This window comes from Crotalus tigris, unplaced genomic scaffold, assembly GCF_016545835.1.
Source record: "Crotalus tigris isolate CLP2741 ecotype Arizona unplaced genomic scaffold, ASM1654583v1 scf7180000018168.854452, whole genome shotgun sequence".
NCBI classification, from domain to species: Eukaryota; Metazoa; Chordata; class Lepidosauria; order Squamata; family Viperidae; genus Crotalus; species Crotalus tigris.
The window spans coordinates 684,256-703,638 of NW_024096861.1; the positions used below are offsets into that span (position 1 = coordinate 684,256).

General features: G+C 35.5%; 1 protein-coding gene across 4 annotated transcripts in view; it reads right to left on the reverse strand.

Moving 5' to 3' along the window:
- Positions 1-2,080: 2,080 nt before the first annotated feature.
- TMEM67 (transmembrane protein 67) overlaps positions 2,081-19,383 on the reverse strand; it is a 31,523-nt gene continuing 14,220 nt past the window's right edge. For 3 of the 4 annotated variants that reach the window (XM_039348692.1, XM_039348689.1, XM_039348693.1), the window contains 15 exons: positions 19,061-19,117; positions 18,866-18,964; positions 17,541-17,639; positions 17,427-17,435; positions 17,100-17,186; positions 15,928-16,027; positions 15,359-15,498; positions 10,917-11,057; positions 9,958-10,038; positions 9,178-9,294; positions 7,855-7,971; positions 6,017-6,121; positions 5,417-5,519; positions 3,026-3,168; positions 2,081-2,163 (listed from right to left, as the gene is read on the reverse strand). In XM_039348692.1, the coding sequence (XP_039204626.1) occupies positions 2,083-2,163; positions 3,026-3,168; positions 5,417-5,519; positions 6,017-6,121; positions 7,855-7,971; positions 9,178-9,294; positions 9,958-10,038; positions 10,917-11,057; positions 15,359-15,498; positions 15,928-16,027; positions 17,100-17,186; positions 17,427-17,435; positions 17,541-17,639; positions 18,866-18,964; positions 19,061-19,117 (1,479 nt within the window). In that variant the 3' untranslated portion in view covers positions 2,081-2,082. The remainder of the gene's footprint in view (positions 2,164-3,025; positions 3,169-5,416; positions 5,520-6,016; positions 6,122-7,854; positions 7,972-9,177; positions 9,295-9,957; positions 10,039-10,916; positions 11,058-15,358; positions 15,499-15,927; positions 16,028-17,099; positions 17,187-17,426; positions 17,436-17,540; positions 17,640-18,865; positions 18,965-19,060; positions 19,118-19,383) is intronic. The other variant, XM_039348690.1, reaches the window with a different exon arrangement.

Consider the following 19,383-nt stretch of genomic DNA (forward strand, 5'->3'; position numbering starts at 1 on the left):
AACCCATGGGACTATGCTGCAGTAGGAAAGTAATTTTTCAATTATTCATTATTAATCTTGCAAATTTGAAAGTACATTTCTTCCTCAGTCTTTATAGCTCAAGAAACTAAGAATGTTCCCTTCTGAGACATCTGCTATATCCACATTCCTGCAGTAGGTTAAGGTACTAAATAGGCTTTATCTGATTGTTCCCTTAGCTATGTCTCTATCCCAAGAATATTCCCACATATCATTACTCTTGAGCCAATCACATTCAGCCCTAGGAAAAAGACAATGACATCTTTTCTAAGAAAACTGCAAGCAGTTTCAAAGAGTCAAAAACTGACTTGAAGGCACATATACACTCATGAGGAAATACTTGTTTCTTTCAGAAGCTTTAATGCAGCGGTTCTCAACCTGTGGGTCGGGACCCCATTTGGGGTCGAATGACCATTTCATGGGGGTCACCAAACAACAGAGTCCCCCATTTTTTCCCCCTTTTCCTTAGCTGTGCTACTCCCTTTTATTCTATTGGCTTTTGAAAGCCAATAGAATAGACTCTCTAATTCTATTGGCTTTCAAAATTGTCCAGGCTGTCTCTGCCCTGCTGAGCCTGCCAAAAGTCCTATTCTGCAAACGGTGCTGCAAGTTGTCTGCAGTGAAGGCGAGCTGTCTGGAAGTTTCCACTCCTCCCTGCTGAGCAACTACTAAAAATTTAAGTAAAAGAGGGCCAGGGGTGGGAGGTGGGAGGCCGGTGGGCGCAGGGAGGGTTGCTGGCGCGCATGGGGCCCGGCGGGTGCCTTACCTCCCTTGGGCTGGGCCAGCTGGTGGCCCAGCCGGTGGTCAGCCTGCTCCGTCTCTGCCACTTGCCAGCTATGCCTCGGCCAGCGCAGGGGGCGGCACCACGCATGTGCAGCGCTCCCGGGCAGGGAAAGTCCTCGACTTATGACCGGTTGGGTAGTCTTCAACTTACGACCGGTTGGGTAGTCCTCGACTTACGACCGGTTGGGGGTCGCGGCATTAAAAAGGTGAGAACCACTGCTTTAATGAGTACAATAGGGAGGAAAAATTCCCTCATAAACTGGCTGAAAATATACTCAGTTATATATGGCAGCCATCAACATGTGATTTCTTCACTGCACAAGGCTAGTTACATGCTGATTGGTTTGTCAGGACACTGTGTGGGACTGGCTACTTGTTATTGACCCTCAACTCAGGCAGTAGAGGCTTGTTTGCTTCCATAACTGCTTTGTTTAATTTGATCAGCATATTTTTTTTACATCTGTCAGCATTTGTTACTTTAGTAGAAGGCTAAACCCAGCATGCCTTTATTCAGGAGATCAGCAAAACTACCAACTAAAGTAACCAAGTTCCAGAATTCTTTGTTGACATATGAAACAAAGCAGAAATAACAACATACTTGTTTTATAACCAGGGACACTATAGCTTTTCCCTTTTTCCAAGTTTTTTCTGTTTAAATATACTGAATGTTCAGCGGTCCTTGAACTCTGTAAGAAAAAGTAATTATGTTAGCCCTTGCACTCTTAGACTCGTACCTTCCAGTATTTTCTGCCATAACTCTCCAATTTCTTTATTTTCCCCATTATTTATTTAATTTATATACCATTTCACATAGTAAAATTATAAAAGTTTATAGAAATTTATAAAATTATAGAAACATTAAAAATGGTATTTAAATACTTTACATATTCTAAATCAAGTAGCTCATGAGCCTATAAAATTATAAACCCATAATGGTTACTTACACCGTATGCAAATATGTTCAACATAGCCACAACAGAAACATTACAATAGCAAATTTGAGTTTGTATACAATTACAAAATTAATGCATACATTTTATTTTGTAATATTGACAATAGAAATTTGTGGTATTTTATCAATGCTCTAGGGCATGGTATTCATTATGAACTACTACAAGTACCGAAATATTTAATTCATACAAAATAGATTTTCCAGTATGCCACATAACAAAAGTAGGATACATTAATATTTAAATAATACTGCAAACAGATTCTTCTTTTGCATAACTTCTTTTTCAGAGCAACATTAGTGTCCATTAAAGTACTGGTTTTTTTTTTCATTTATATCAGGAATCTTTCATCCACTAATGTCTTGGATGCTAAATTCTTCTGCCCAACTGTATTACGAATGAACCTGAAAATCTAAGAACACAAAGCAGATTTAGATGATATGTCACAAACAACCAAATATTCTTTGTGTAGCAGCAAATGTCCATAGGCTGTTTTGCTAACTTATATACTGTTTAATCTCATATAGATTATTGTCTTAGATTGTGACAAATTGATACTACAGTACGTGAGAAAAAGGGGGACATCCAAATCTATCTAATGTTATGTATTCATATTAATTTGGAATTCTAAGAAATATATCAAAAGCAAAGCTTTAAGATCAGTCACTTTATAGGATATGTCAATTTAAAGTGACCAGTCTTAAATATGTTATTTCAGGCTTTCAGAGAGTAGCAAGTTATAATTTCTTGGAAATCTAGAGCTATTCTACAGCCAAACAAATGAAACCACATGACTTTGCTGTTTGAACAGTCAGATTTTATTAACAAATGAGAATTTATCAGAGGATTCTGAACTGAATTCAGAGTACTTCCTGAAAATGCCACACCAGATTAAGTTTGCTTAATACTAAACATAGTTTATAAAATAACAATAGGTTATATATTGCCAGGTATAATTGCATAATGTTTCTTTGGAGGGATAAAAGAACCCAGGAAAAAGTCTAAATATAAATCTTTAAAACACTATTTTCATGGGAAATCACTAAATTAGTGTTCAGTGTTTTCTTTTGCTCTCTGTTCCAGTGTGTTTTGCCATTTCCTTTTAAATTGTGAAAGATGGATTATTTAAAATGTTTATATAAAGTATATAGCAATTTATGGATATTAATAATTTTAATAATGTACATTTTCCCATAGGATAACTACAAGCTGTAAGTAAAAGACAGAATGGAACCCTAAAGCATTATCTATGTTATTCTAATTGTGAGATTTACCTCTTGTTGTAAATATGTAAGAACAGCTGCTAAAACAAAATTCTGAGCAGCCATATCCACAATGGCAAAAAACAGCATATCAAAGATGAGAAGGGTAGTTTCATTGCCATAATAAAGAATATTGCTGAAAGAATGACCTTCATCTGCAAAAATGAAAAATAAATAAAATGGAAAAAATTAAAAAATCTGAATAACTTACCTTTAAAAAAACAAACTTTATTTTATAAAATCATAACTACTACTAGAATGTTTTTTTCAAACTAGGTTCCATCTCTCATAATGCATAGCCAATTCACTGTACTGGAGAATTGATAAAAAGTGCAGAGAACCTGTAATGCCAAAAGAAACATGAACTATCTGTATAGATTTTTTTAAAAAAAGAAAGCACTACTCAAGTTATATTTGGCTGCAAGCAATGTAATGTGTTTAATGTATATGCAATTCTGCCAGAGCATAATAAGAGTTTCAAAGCCCTTCTCAAAAGCAAAATACGATTAAAAATACAACTAGAAGCATTTGATGTCTAAAGGTTTATAAAATTATTGTCCAGAACCTGGATGGGAGACCATCAGGAAATGTCAGAGTTGCAAGATAATACTGGGAGGTTGAAAACAAGCTGGAAAAAGTAAATGCTAAACTATTTTTAGATTATTGCCACAAAAATTGCATATTGCTAGGAATCCAGCCTGACCTGAGCATCCTTTTTGTAAAAATTAAATTGCATTGAACAATAGGCTATTTGTGACCAAATTCCTAAAAATCAAAGACTCTTCAGAATGAAAAAGTGATAACACTTCTGTTTAGTATGAACAGAAAGGGAAGCTGCTTGGTTTCTCTATAAAGGAAATTCCATTCTCAGAATTAGTGCTGACATTAAGCAAAGTGATAGAATAGATGAAGGATTCACCACTTAATCTCATCTCTGCCTTTTCTTTTGGTAAAGAAAGTGTTTTTACCAGAATTTTAAAAAGATCAACATCATTTATCTACATGCTATTTTTAGAGATGGAGGATCATTACCCTAATACAGGGCTTTTCAACCAGTGGTACGGGTACCACCTGTGGTACATTGACACCTGGCAGGTGGTATGCGACCATCCTAGAAAAGTGGTAGTGGGGGAAGGGAATGAGCTGAACCGGTGGCAGCACTGCACAAGCCTGAGTGAGAGATGTCTGGAGCTGCAGGGCTGTCAGGGCTCAGTGGAAGCGCCAGGATCAGTGCCGCTTTGCAGCTGATCGGCACTTTGGGGCTGTCAGGGCTCAGTGGAAGCACCAGGATCAGTGCCAGAGTCCAGCTGGAGCTTGGCGCTGATCCTGGTGCTTCTGCTGAGCCCTGAAGAAGCACCAATCAGCTGGAAAGCAGCACTGATCCTGGTGCTTCTGCTGAGCCCAGAAGAAGTGCCGATCAGCTGGAATGTTGCAGCATCTCCAGGGTCTTGTGATTTACATTCAGATGCTTGGCAACTGATTCATATTTATGACGGTCACAGTGTCCCAGGGTCATGTGAAGTGACCAAAACTGCTGCAACCACCCAGCAGACGGAGGGGGGGGGGGAATAAAAACCAAACACCCCCACCCCACCCCTGCTGCCAATCCTCAACAGAAATGCTCACAACAATGAAAACCTCAGACAGGAGGAAGAGCACTGCCGGGCGGGCAGGCAGGCGTCTTGCTCGGCTGTGGCTTGGGGGGCATTTTATTCAGTGCCATTGTAACTTCAAGCAGTCACTAAGCGAACTGTTGTAAATCGAGGACTACCTGTACTTTATCATTTTTTCTCTCTTTTTTTTGGTCATCAAGTTTTTGAGCACTTGCTAGGCGACTGGTGGTACTCAGATGTTGCCATATCCTAAAAGTGGTACAATGGGTGAAAAGGTTAAAAAGCCCTGCCCTAATAGGATGTAACACTTTTGCAAGTTAAAATCTTTGGGACTTAATTAGATGGTTGCATTATGGCTAACTTATAACTTAGTTAGAAACTAAGATGTTAGGGATGTTTGTTTGGTAAATGTATCACAAATTTCAAATCTCAGAAATTGACTAATTTTGTTTGAACAAATACTACAGGAAAGAACTGTTCCTCTCTAATTGTTAAAAGTGTTTTATGCCTTGAGATCAGGTTAAGAGAGAAAAATGAGTGTGAAATGTGTGCTCATCTTTAAGGAACAACTATTCAAAATTGTAAATTCTGTAAATTTTAAACAAAAGATGTAGCAGAGACAACACTGCTGAAGGCAGATCTATAAGCTATATGTTATGTAGTTAAGCTGATAATTTTTTGGAAACACTAAATGCTGTGCAAGACAAAAAAAAAGATTGCATATTGAAATAAATTGCTCGGATTCCTGTGCCTTCATAAATTAAACATCTGAAATCTACATTGGTAATACCATTGTAAAAGATGCTCTTTTCCATTGGTTCCATAAATTCCATTCCAAGAAGTCTTTCTAATAATAATTTGTCCTTTATGATGTAATCCATTTCCTTATGAACCTATTAAAAAGGGAAAACATAACTCAGAAGAAAGCAAAAAAAAACCTCTTCATTATGAAATTCCTTTCAAAAGAAAAAGTAAATTAATGTGTTCGTTGTAAGATAATGTTTGCAAACTAAGCAAAACAGGATAAAAGGTGTAAAATAATGGTGTGGATGATGATAATAGAGATGAACAACAACAACAACAACCGAAAGATCAAGCCAAAGTCTGTTAAATAAAAAAACTATAATATAATAATGCTCCATCTGCTAGCAGAATATTGTCAGAGCAGATAACACTATGTTCTGGGTATCATAGCTAAAAATTATATCACAAATTATATTAAAAGGCATCTTAGAGGAATTGCAGCAATAATAAACGAACAACAATGAGCCATATTTGGGACAAAAATATATTGCACCTAATAAAGAGACATATATGAAACACAAGTTAAAGCAAGCTAACTCACAACTGCATGAAAACCAATATTTTATACGTTAATTATAATACGTACATGATCAATAAATGAGCTTAGAAATTTATTCATAGTATGGTATGCTTTTGTGCTTTGCTCAAATGTAGTTGCAGAAGAATTCAGAAGCCTAACGGGACCATGTTTCTGAAAGGAAAAAGAATAAAAATTAATCTGAAGCAGGGGTCCCTAAGTCCCGTGTATGTGCAGCGTCACTTGCATGAATGGCAGGTACTCATGCTTGGGCATAGCTCCACTTGCATGAGTAATGGGCACTTGCATGTGAAGCTTCATTTGTGCGAGTGGCAGGTACACACCACTTGTGTAAATGGAGCTGCACACGTGAGCGTGTGAACCTGCACTCACACAGACATTCCCTCTCCGCAACCTGCCAGGCTGCCAAGCTAGAAAGGTTGGGGACCGCTGATCTGAAGCATGCATATTTGTGGGTCCATTCTGATGTAACTAGTATGTGACATTATTAGGAAATCTCCATACTAAATATTCAAGACTTGCAATTAAATATTTTGAGTATTCCATTAAGGCAATATCATTTACAATTGTACTAAATTCTTATAGTATTTCAAACTCAATGCATAAAAATATGCAAAGGTTCTCATAAGCAGCACAAAATTCACAGAACTAATCATTATTAAAATACACAATAAGCCAGTTTGGTGTAGTGGTTAAAACACAGGCTAGAAACCAGTTCTAGTCCTGCCTTAGGCACAAAAGTAATGTGGAGAAACTTTGACCAGTCACTTTCTCTGACCCAGGAAGAAGGCAATGATTGCAATATTATTTACTGCTTGATTATTTGTCTGGTGTTAATCCTGTGTTAGTCCCTGATTATCTGGGTGTTGACTATTGATCAGGAGATGTTCTGGTCTTTTTGTTTCCTTTCTAGCTCTTTATTGTCTCTTTTGAATGGTGTGTAAATGTTGTGTATCTCTAGCTGATTTGTCTGAGTGCCAAAGTTTCAGGAATTTCCCAGCATTTTAGGATTTAGTTTGGTATAGGATACTCACAGATTCCCAGTTGAAACTATTGTTAAGTCTTTCCATGTGTTACGAAATTAAAGTGTTTTCCTTGTGTCTCCTGATTGTTAGTGAGTGTTCATGCATGCGCTCTGCTAATCTTCTGTTGATTTGTCCTACATAATAGCTGTTAAAGTCTTCATACTGTATGTTATAGATGACTCCTGTTTTTTTCCCCTTAGGCTACTGGGTCTTTACTTAAGACATTTTGGAGGATTTAATTGGTTTGTGTTCTATGGTGATGCTGTGGTTGTATTATAGACAATAAAAAAGCTAAAAATGAAACAAAAAGATTAGAACAGTCAACACCAAGTTAAGTAGGAATTGACACCAGACAATCAAGCAGTAAACATCTAGGAATTACTCAGGAAAACAACACCGCCACCAATACTGACAGAGCAAGCTACAAACAGAGCAAATAATCATTCCCTTTTAGCACTGAAGATGTTATCTAGTTGAGTAACAAAATGTCTGCAACAAACAACCAAGCACGGAGAGCACCAAGAACTTCACAGTTCAACCCTGAGCTACATTTATTTTCTCCCAAGAATATATTCTGCACTAATACTACTATCCAAAAGGATCTCAACAACCATTTTAACATACAAATATAAATGGTAAATTCCACTCAAACTAGGAATATGAGTAGAAAGTGATGATCCACCTATACATCACACAGATAGAGAATGAATAATAAATTCTTGGTTATTCAAGGATAACAAAAATGAGAGAAGTAATTGTATCAAATACCATACTCTAGCAAGAATTGGATCACATATTTCCTGCAAAAATTATATTTCAAATATTTGATAGCAATCAATCTAACAACAAAAAGATATATACCCTTGTCAATGATTCATGAATCTTGTCATATTGCTGCCTCATTTTGCTTGAAATGGAAATCTGAAATGTCTGACCATCTGTATTTGGTAACAAGCCTCTTTGGCTACACAGATTTTCCTGAGGAAATGACACAAAGAACTGATGAAATAACACGTGCAAAGATTGAAATTTAACACTTTATTATGTAGGTTAGTGTTTCTCTACCTTGGCAGCTTTTAAGATGTATGAACTTCAACTCCCAGAATTTTGTAGACAGCAAATTCTGAAAGTTGAAATACACACATTTTAAAGTTGTCAAGGTTTAGCAACACTGATACAGGATGATCAGATACAAACTGCACAAAAAATCTGGACGTACACTGGATGGGAATAATTAATTTTCTCTTTCTCTTTGGTTGATTTGGATTTTTCTAGCTCAGATTTGGGAGCCCCATATTATTTCTGTCACAACAGAATATGTACAATATGTGATTCCAGAACTGTAGAGAATCTAAAATTCTGATATAAAACACTGCTCATAAGTTATATAATGGTAAGAACAGTCACCACCAATGATGAAAGATAATATTGGTATGCTATAGTCTCTTCAGGGAGAGCTATAGGAATCAAAGTCAAAAAAGTAATGATAGCAGCCACAACTGCACCTGTCTCTTACAAAGCAGATTAAAAGGGGATGGGGCTTTGATTGTACATTTCTGGTTGTCATCTTGACTTTCTGATCGCTGTCCTGCAGATGCCCTGTCTCTATGACCAAAATTCATTAGGTTGCTATCCCAAAGGTGCTTTTTCACAAGGCAATTGGACTTTCTTGTTTTTTTTTTGAAGACAATTCACTTCTTATGCAAGAAGCTTCTTCAATAGCATTGTGCTTCTGTAGTTGTTGCAAGAAATCAGTGACCTTTGGTAATTTAGTTATTCCTTTTTTTCTGGATGGCTTAAAATTAAAATATGAACAATTACAAAAAAGGGTCGAAATAAATAAATAAGGCAACCATACAAATAATGCAAACATTATAACATGATTTAAAAAATAAAAACTCCTTTGAAAGAGACAATGGATTGTGTATTAACACCTCCCAGTTAAATATTGTTCATTGTAGTGTTAAGTTCATGTGAAATATTTTATTTGTCTTTTTCTGGTGAATTTCATAAGCTATGACAGAACTGGAGTATTTTGAAAAATTAAATGAAGGGAAGGTAGAAGAGAGTAAACTGTTAACTGGGTATCAATGAATGAACTGAACTTAATTAAGATTGTAGCAGAAGCAAAATTGATAGAATGAAACCATTTTAGATTTCCAGTCTTCTGGTTTATTCACTTACGGCTTCCCTTTTAAGGTTCATATTCATCTCTTCCATATTTGTATCTGAATGGCCATGCACAGATCGCCCATGAATGTAATACCCAAAACATCTGTCTGACAATAGGAAAACCGAAATCTGCAATATGAGAAAAATAAAATGGAGCATTTTAGTATACATTCAAATAACAAGAAGAATTCTACCCACTACTGCATTTTGTAAATGATTTATGTATTACTCCTATGCTACAGAACGTAAGTAACTGAATATTTGGAAAGCAGTATATGTCTTAATTTTGAAGCACCTTTGAAATTGTATGTGTGAGACGCTTCCTTGCATGAGGCTATGAGAGGAACAACTTCTTTATTGGACTGGAATACAGCTCAAATTTAGCAACAACTACACTGGGTGGTACGACTTTCGTTAAATATTCAAATGGCATTACACTGGGCATTAAAATAAGAAGAAAAATGAAAATCTGCCCTTTGTTCTCTTTGGCTCACAGCTAAATTTAGACACTTGAAAAACGGAATTCTGAATTTATCTCAGAATATCATCAGAAGCTTTGCTATGGATAGAACTTTTTTGCAGGTCTACTTCAGTAAAATTATAAAGAAACCCATATGATTTTTAGTAAAAAAATTGGGAAGTTGTTCAAAAAAAGTAGTTTGGAATATCAATTATTAGTATACTAACTATAGATATATTGACAGAGCACGCCTTTTCAAATATAATTTTGAAACATTTAAATATGAACAGCCTTTTTGAAGAAAGGCACTATGTGAAAGTATAAATACTTACATTGCTCATGCAGCATAAATCAACAAACTGTCTGATCTTATCTTCGATAAATCTTTCATGAATGACAGAAAAATATATCACCTGTGAAAAATCAGATTTACTAATAAGTTAAAAAAATATTTTTCTATTTTAGCCAATAAGATACACTGATTAAGACATCAGACGAGGCTGGGGCAATACACACTTGTTTCACCTCCAGAAGGAAAGGCAAAGTATAAATATAAATCTAACAATTAAATAGGTAGTACCATGTGACTGGTTTGCAAAACTGAAGAGATTTCCAACTTTGCCAATTCCACAGTTACCAACCAACCTCTCTAATAATGACTTTCTCTCTCTTTCTACAACTAAGAAGGATTTGCACCTATGTACCAGAATCTGCTTTTCTTAATATTTTGTGATCATCCCTAAGTATGCATAAATTAAGAGCCACCTCTTGGAAAACTCATTAATAATTATTATATGTAACTTATTTGATTTTATTGGAAATAAAACATATTTACTGGTATTGAAATTAATTCCATAAAATGTATTAAGCTGAAGTCTATGCAACTCACTCTGACTATCATATTTAGTCTACAGGAAAGAACATCACTGATAAGAAGGCCCTTTGTCCTTCCTGTAGACTAAATATTAAGAAAAGCAGATTCTGGTACATAGGTGCAAATCGTCCTTAGTTGTGGAAAGAGAGAAAGTCACTATTCTCTCATTATGAGAGAGGTCAATGTAATTATAACAATTTGGTATATTATTGTTTGAGAGATATTTCCTATTTTGTATTTGAAAGTAATAAATGTCCATAAAGCCACTCCTGAAGAAAAACTTGAGAAACTAGGTTTTATCAATTTATTGTAGGTATCTACATTATTCTAATGACTCATACACAATAAAATCATTTAATGAATGTGAATCATCTTATGGGAAGGTAGTCACAATAAAATGATTTTATAAAGTTTTACCTGAATTACAGCAATTAATAGCCAAAGTACAGTGGATATACCATATCTCAAAATGCGGCTCCAGGGTGCTATGTAACTTTCAGGGTTTCTAGTTAAACCAGAAGATGAATCCATTAAGGCTAAATTTGAAAATCCTACAACCTATAAATGTAACAAACAAATTACAGTCATACCTCGGTATTCAACTGCTTCAAAACTCATCAAATTGGGTACTCAATGTGTTTTGAAGCAAAAATCTTGTCTGGGTACTTGCTCTCTCTGTACTGGATGCGCAAGGTAGAACTTGCTGGCATCAGCTGCCTTGTGACTCACTACTTATGGCCAAAATAAAGGGTCATGTCATAAGTCACATGATTTGCTCGGTACCTGTTTTTAATATTTGTTGTGCCCTTGGAATGAACCCCAGATGGGTACCGAAGTACCATTGTATGGATAAATTTTAAAAATATCTATTTACATTAGCGAAGATTTTCTAACGAATGAAGGTGAATATACATGTCCCAGAATAATACTGCAAGATCCAATCTGGGTCGGTCACTGGGACTGGAGTTTTAGTCTTTTGAGGTTTCAAACTTATGCTGGAGCCCATCTTCATGGAACTTCTCTGTAGCAGAGTGTGTGCTGTTCTATGTGTGGTATTTATACAGTGCCTGTTGTATGTAGCTTTTTAGATGCTGATTAGGGTGTGTTGATGGCAGACTTTTAGGTTTTTGGCTGTTGTTTGCTTGTGCTGCCCAGCCTTCGCCTTCTAAGTACTTAATATGCTGGTGCTAAATCAGCACTCCTGTTGATGGACGAGGGGCCTGTTTCCCAGGCTTCGCTTCCCTGGCTGTTTTTGTGCCTGCTCGTCCAACAAGCTTAGTAGCTGCAAAGTTGAATGTATGTCCTTGTTCAATGCAGTGTGAGACTACAAATGAGTTTGGGTCTCCTCATCTGACTGCTCGCTTGTGTTCTTGTAATCTGGTGTTTAGCTTCCTCCCTGTCTATCCTACATAGTCACAATCCATGCAAGGGATTCAGTAGAGTACATGGGAAGTATCTCCCACCTCTAAGCGATCTTTACAATGCATAATTTGTCATTGTATGGTAGCCTCTGGCCAGTGTGTGATGGTCACTTGTTCATCTTGTGATGAATGATTTTCATGGGTACACTGTGTTGACAATGTCTGACAAGATGTCTGCACAACACAGTGGCAAGAGAAAGGAAACAAGATACAAGACCAACCACATGGCACATCCTGCCATACATCAAAAACATTTCGGAAGCTGTAGAACGCAGCTTCTGAGATCTACAAGTGGGCATCACGCACCACCCAGCCAACAACTTAAAAGCCTGCCATCAACACACCTTAATCAGCACCTAAAAAGCCACATACAACAGGCACCCTATAAAAACCACACACAGAACAGCACACACTCTGCTAGAGAGAAGTTTCCTGAGGATGGGCTCCAGCACAAGTCCGAAAACTTAGAAGACAAAATCTCTGGTCCTGGTGATTGACCCAGATTGTATCCTGCAAGATTTTCTAATTTGCCTAGATGATCACTTTCAATTTTTGAATATACTTCAGTGAGCACAAAACAGCAAGTAATAGTTTCTCAATATCATTTTTTTTCATTTAGATAATACTAGCCCTTGAGGTGAGTGTGGAGAACTTATTTCTCCAGCTGTTACTAAATTATTATTCCCAGTCAGAATGGCCTATAGCAGTGGTTCTCAACCTTCTAATGCCGTGACCCCATAATACAGTTCCCCATGTTGTGGTGACCCCCAAGTAGGTGTGGCCACCAATAAGAGGGAGTAGGACAGCTAGGGAAAAGGGAAAAAAATGGCGGACAGCGTGGTTTGGTGACCCCCGTGAAATAGTCATTCGACCCCAAATGGGGTCCCGACCCACAGGTTGAGAACCACTGGCCTATAGGAAGAGATGCTGGAGCTAATTCATCACAGCTCTGGTTACAGGAAGGCTTGCAATAATAATGTAAATGGTACTTGATTAAAGTGGTACAATCAGAAAGTAATACTTATCAGTTGAAAAACTTATTCTGGAACTTTGTAAACATTTGTTACAATTCCTATCCAAAGACAGCTAAATATATGTTGATACCTAGCAAAAATTAAAACCGAAGTCAAATAATATTAGACTTGGAATTTCATAATTCACATGAATAACCCTGTATTCTGCAGTTCTTTGCTTCACTTTCTGCTTTATTTATTTGATTTGGCAGCCAAAATGTAAACTTGCAAAAGGAAATGGCAGCTTGAATATAAATTGAAACTCTAGTCCTAGAGCGTATGATGAAGTAATGTACTGACCTTTCTGTTATCGTACTTATATGCATAAAACAAATTTGTTCTTATCTACGTCTCATATAGGAAGTATGCATCAGCTAACTTTTATTCTCTAGAAAATATATTTTCTTTTCATTGTATCTTGAACAGATTCAAGACCAGGAACACACAGATGATGAATGAAAATAATATAAACTTAAAAGCATATAGTTCTGCCAGACACTGGATTACCTGATTTGACCTCCCTTGCCTGATTTATTCAATATTGACTTTGGCCAAACCATGAATAAAATTATACTAAAAAGGCCCCAAGATGTCCTTCCAGTCTTTCAAATAGCCTTTGAATAGCTGTTGATTTTAGTAAGATAATGAAAGTAACAGAATGGAATTTGCATGTCTGACAGATAAGCCCATCTATTCTTTTGCTATATTGTCAAGATTTTTTATTTATGCCCAGAGAAAAAACCATTAACCTGTCTGTCTTAGGAACTGAGGTAAGTAATAAATCAATCATATTTCAACCCAAACAGTATCTATTCATTTTCAGTGGGAAATGGTTCTTGGCTGTAGCCTGACTTCCTTTATTATATTTTATTGTATTGTGGCCATTTAGTACGTGGCTATAAAAATAAAGAAGAAGTTGATAAAGCTTTGGTTTGCTGAATGTTATTGCATGAGACCTGTTTCAATAATAAAGGGAATTGTCGGGAAGCTATTATCCATGTTGGATAGCGTTAGACAGCAATTGAAAACAAAAGTTCAATCTTAGCAAAAACATCAAAGGAGGTTTTCCATTATTAAGACTCAACCAAGATGCACCCAAATTTATATGTCAGCTCTTGAAAGCACACCCTGCTCCTGATGAATTCTTCCAATGATTCCTGAATTATGATTAATAGTAAAACTATAAATGTGGCCTGGATGGGTATATACAAATAGACACTGCTAATAATTTTTATGTTGAATGTAAAAGAAAAAAACCCTAAATCTTAAGTGCCTGAATAACTGGCAGTTCCAGTGCTCACAATCCTCATGTTGGACTGATCATTCAGCATTGCCCTTTGTTTAGAATAATCATTGAAAATATGCAGTTAATCTATTGGCAATCAAACTTAAAAAAAGCTACTTATCAACTTACACTAACAAGTAGGAAAGAAAAGGAAAAAAAGATTCTCTTCTTTTGTATGATACCTTAGGTGCCCTGGTGGCGCAATGGTTAAATACAGTATTGCAGACAAACTCTGACCACAGCCTGCAGTTTTATCCTGACAAGGCTCAAGGTTGACTCAGCCTACTATCCTTTTGAGACTGGTAAATGAGGACTCAGATTGTTGGAGGCAATACGTTGACATTACAAACCACCAGAGAGTACTGTAAAGCACTATGAAGCAGTATATAAGTCTAAGTGCTATTGCTATTTCTCAAATTATGAAATGAGATGGTCATTTTGATTTCTTTAAATTTTTCAGAAAGGTATAAAAATGGCCCTCAAACATCAAGTAAGAAAGAACATAAGCATGGGGATTCCTACTCTGGTAAGAAACTTGTCTGTACTTCTCGTTGTCTACTTCTCTTTATCCCAAAGGAGCTACACCATCTTCCAGTGCACCAAGCAGACAAAAGCAGATAGTTGCATAAGAAGGGCATGCCCTTTCTTCTTCCTGAACCACAAATCCTTTTTCTTCTTACAAATAAAGTTATCTTTATCCTATTTTCCTGAACTGTTATATCTGCAGATCTCTTGATTTCTTTGCTGTAACAAGACACCTTTGTTTTCATTTTTGCTGTATGCCCTTCCAGTCTATGTATCCATTAATATGAATCTCTTAAAATCGTGTTTTCTGCTTACCTTTTTTTGACTTCACCCTTGTCTTTCTCGCATAAAACAGAATTACATTCCCAATAGACTGTTAGTGATTATTTGATTGTTTTGTATGCAACTAGGTTCATATATACTGCTTTGATTATTATGTATAATTTCATAGCTGGATGTCCAGATTGCATAAGTCAGTTTAAAATGTTCAAAACTGGTGCTTTAGGAGGCCCAGTTTGTGACAATTATTGTAATATAAATGTGATTTTTTTTCATTACCCTATTTTCATGACCCAATTACATCTTGGAACATTGAAAAAAAAATTTAAATGTCACCTCTAAAAAGAAGAGAACAGCAAGGACTTGGAAGAGAGGATTTATTTTTCTAATGGTCTGAATTTCATTCCACTCATTTGCTATGAAGTATGTTCTCCATATGCTGACTGGTGCAGAAACACTTCTTATGCCATTTTCTCCTATAAAGAAGAAACATATGTGAAAAAATTTATTTTGGCTTCAATGACACAAACACCACTAGTTAGTAGATAATATAATTAGATTATATAAAATTAATATAAAACATATAATAGATGTTTAACTAAATTAAATAACCTCATCCATTTTTGTTTCTCCCCCCCAGGTCTATTTTATATAATCCAGGATATAAATGTTAAAGATTTGGGTATGCATTTATTACTTATCCAAAAACCATACAAACAGCATCACAACATGAAAAGAATGTGTACAGTTACTTCATATATAATATGAGAATGAAGATATAGGTGTGGTTACCTATGGCTCTAAAAGTAAAACTCTTATATATATGAGCATAGAATGCTTAGGATGTGATTTGCACCATTTCTGAAATCAGCAAATTAATCAACCACCGGAAAAACATTTTATACCTTCTACTGCCTTAAGAACCTTCCCTTTTGGACGCTCCCAGTCGATGAAAAAGATATCTATTGAAAGTTGGGAAACAAGCAGATGCAAAAAGTGCAGCGCCTAAAAATCATTAGATGAAAAAAAAAAAAAACAAGTTAAAATATTGTCTTGGAAAAGAAGACAATTCTAGAAAAGCAACCATAATTTAGAATTACATGGAGAAAGACATTTACATTGCCACCTATCAAATAATAATAAGAAAGGTCCGGTCTAATACCTCTGCCCCCTATTGCCATCAACAGGAGTTGTATATTCTACATGATGGATGACTTGGAAATTCCCTATGCAATTCTAATCAGATCTCAGAATTATAGAATGTATAAATTAGAAGGGAGTTTGTAGGTCATCTTTTCCCCAAGCCTTCCAATAAATCATCCCTGATTGGCAAGTGATGCAGGTCCATTTGAAAGCTTCCATCAAGCAGAAGTCCACTACTGTTCTGGACAGACTGTTTTATTTAGCAGCTTTTTCCAGCAGGAAATTCCCAGTAATAGCACAATCCCTGATGTATTTCTTGAGGTGTACCTTTTACTGAATGTAATTTCTGTAATTCTAAAGAACACAATTTTTAAATTCTTTTTAAAAGGTATGTTTTTTCCTACCTCAAATCCAGTGCTGAATTATATACAGAATCTTTATGCTTCACTAATGTACACATATGTACTATACTTTCAAATACTTAATAGGTTGATTAAAAAAACCCAAGAGTTTTCAAATAGAAAAAGCATATGCTTCTGTTTTTAAGGATATGGGGAGAAAGACATGTTCCTTTTCAGTTACAACTGTGCTAAAATTCAGGCTTATCCTAAGATTTTCAACATGCACGTATCACATCTGACTCAGTGCAGCCCTAAAAGTAATCTCAGATCCCCACTGAAAATTAGGAAATAAACGTGAGTGAGTTTTCAACTAGACTTTAAAAATACATTTAGCAAGAATTGTTTCATCAGCTATCAGATTCTTTCCTTGAATTTTAACTTAGTGAACACTAATAAGAAAGTAGTATTCCAAAAAAGAAGTTACCATTAAAGCTTTTCTCCCATCAGACAATAATGAATGCAAACTGTTTCCAAACTGACACTGATAAATTGTAGCAGTTATATTTTTGGAAATCAAAAGGGCATATATTTACCTTCAGAACAAAAGCACATCCAACATAAGAAATGAACTTATCTTCTTGACTTGGCTGAGGTAGTAAAACAGAGACAAACTGCTGTGCCTGAAGAGCAACAAATTCTTATTATATCAAACAGTATATAACACAATTATGTTTGTTTAATCACACTAGCTTGGATATTACTTACAGAATAGCAGCAGTTTTGCAAAAGTGAATGAACTTGAAAGCAAAATAGAATAGGTACTAGCTAGAGCTATTATTTTTTCAAGTGCACTTAGAGGGGAGAAACTAATGAAAAAGCATCACAGCAAACAAAAAGATCATTTAACATGCAGAACTTGCCTGAATGGTCTGATCAGAAAAGGCAAAAGAGAAAGTAAAACATATTAAGTATTCAGATGTCTTATAATTATACAGAATGATTTATTTATTTACAAAAAAGGGAAAAAAACTTACTTTAAAAAATATAAGCCAATAAATCCCTGTTCCCACTGTGATGATGAAGAAAACATTGGCAAGGTCTCCAGCATAGAAAAGTAGAAACTTCGTAACTGTCTAAAATACAAAATTATGTTTTTTTAAAATGCAGTGGAGTGACTTTTCCCCCCAACAGAAATGATCAGAAAAGTGACTTTTAAACAGCTACATCTACCTATCAAAAAACTCTTGACATGTAGAAGCTTCACATTGCAGGAAAAGTTCAATTTTTGCTGAAATGGATGAATTAACTTCCTTGATTAGAGAAAACACATTATTTTTTTATTGCTGACAGGAAGCCTCTTATCAATTATTTATATAATAATGAAAAAAAACCTTGTAATTTATGGTTTTGATTAGATAGGATAGATCATAGAAAGGAATGTATTATGATGTAACTTTAGAGAGAGGTCAAATATATTTGTACTTATAATTGCTATGCTTTAAAGAATATCGGAAGCCACTTTATGTTTTTTCCTTTCTTTTCTATTTGTTTTTACCTGTTTTTCCTTTTCTTGCACATTTTGCTTTCTCCTTTCTTTTTCCTTTTAGTGTCTATTAGTTTGTGTTAGCTTTTAGGTTCTTATTTAAAAGTTTTAATAAAAATTATACTTGAACAAATATATAGGGGCTTCACAGAAGATTTTTGAAAGAATCTGTAGGAGAGATAACAGTTCAGCACCCAAATGTGGAAGTGTATTTAGGAAATAGTTTTCCTTATTTCTTACTGTTCAAATAAACCAACATACGTCATGCATACAATACTGTGCTGCTCTTATTGTATAACATACAATTATGTCATTAACAGTGGGTTGAAAGAATGCAGAAGTAAGGCTATACTACCCCAAAGAATAAATACATTCTTTGCTAAAATGAGATTTAGAATGCCGGGTTATTTGAAAATAAGCCTCATTATGCAGGACAGAGAGGGCTCCTTCCATTCAGAGATGAGTAATTAAAAGAACCTTTCTGCTGTTTTTCATGAAATTTACTATTGCACATATATACTAGGATTGCAGTTTTATATAAAAACTATATTGACACTGGAGTTTCCAGTTTGATGTTGTTAACGCAGTGCTTACATTCCTTAAAGTTGTAATCCTGGCATAAGTGTGCATCATAAAAATAATTAAACTGAATAGGATTTATTTTTACAGTACTGGGTACTGTAGCATCAGTTTGTTACACTACCCAGGTGTTATGCTTTAACCAGGTCAAAGCTGTTGCAGGAAAGTGTCCTAACATATACAACTAAATAATACTAGATAAACTAGTATTACCTAGTATTAGATAACTGTTCATACCTGTAAATCAATCATGGGGCTTCCTATACGCCTTTTCCAGCCAGCAGTCTTGAGAAGGGACCATAGAACTGCCAGGCCGCCCAGAACACCTAGTGCTATCTGCAGGAACAAGTAAGCAAATCATGTGGCTTTGCCTATGGAAATGAGCAGACAAGTTCCAAAAAAATTAAAATTTGGTGGGAAGAGAATGCTTACATCAGTGTGAATGTGAGCCTCTGATTGATTCATTTCATAGTCAACTGAGAAGGAAACCTAAACAGTGAAATTGTTAGAATGTCAAAAGAATAATTTTAGTAATTAAATCATCTGTACTTGATCACCACCATCCACACAACACAAGTTTATGGGTCATAAAACAGAATTACTTAAAATAAAATGTACATCATTGGCTTCTCATCTATTTGCTAAGTTAGTCTTCAGATTTTGGCAAAAGAATGTCATAACACCACAGATAAAGTGGATGTTGTCAGAAAAATAGTGTTACAATATAGAAATTTGAACAGTCACTGGTAAGGAAT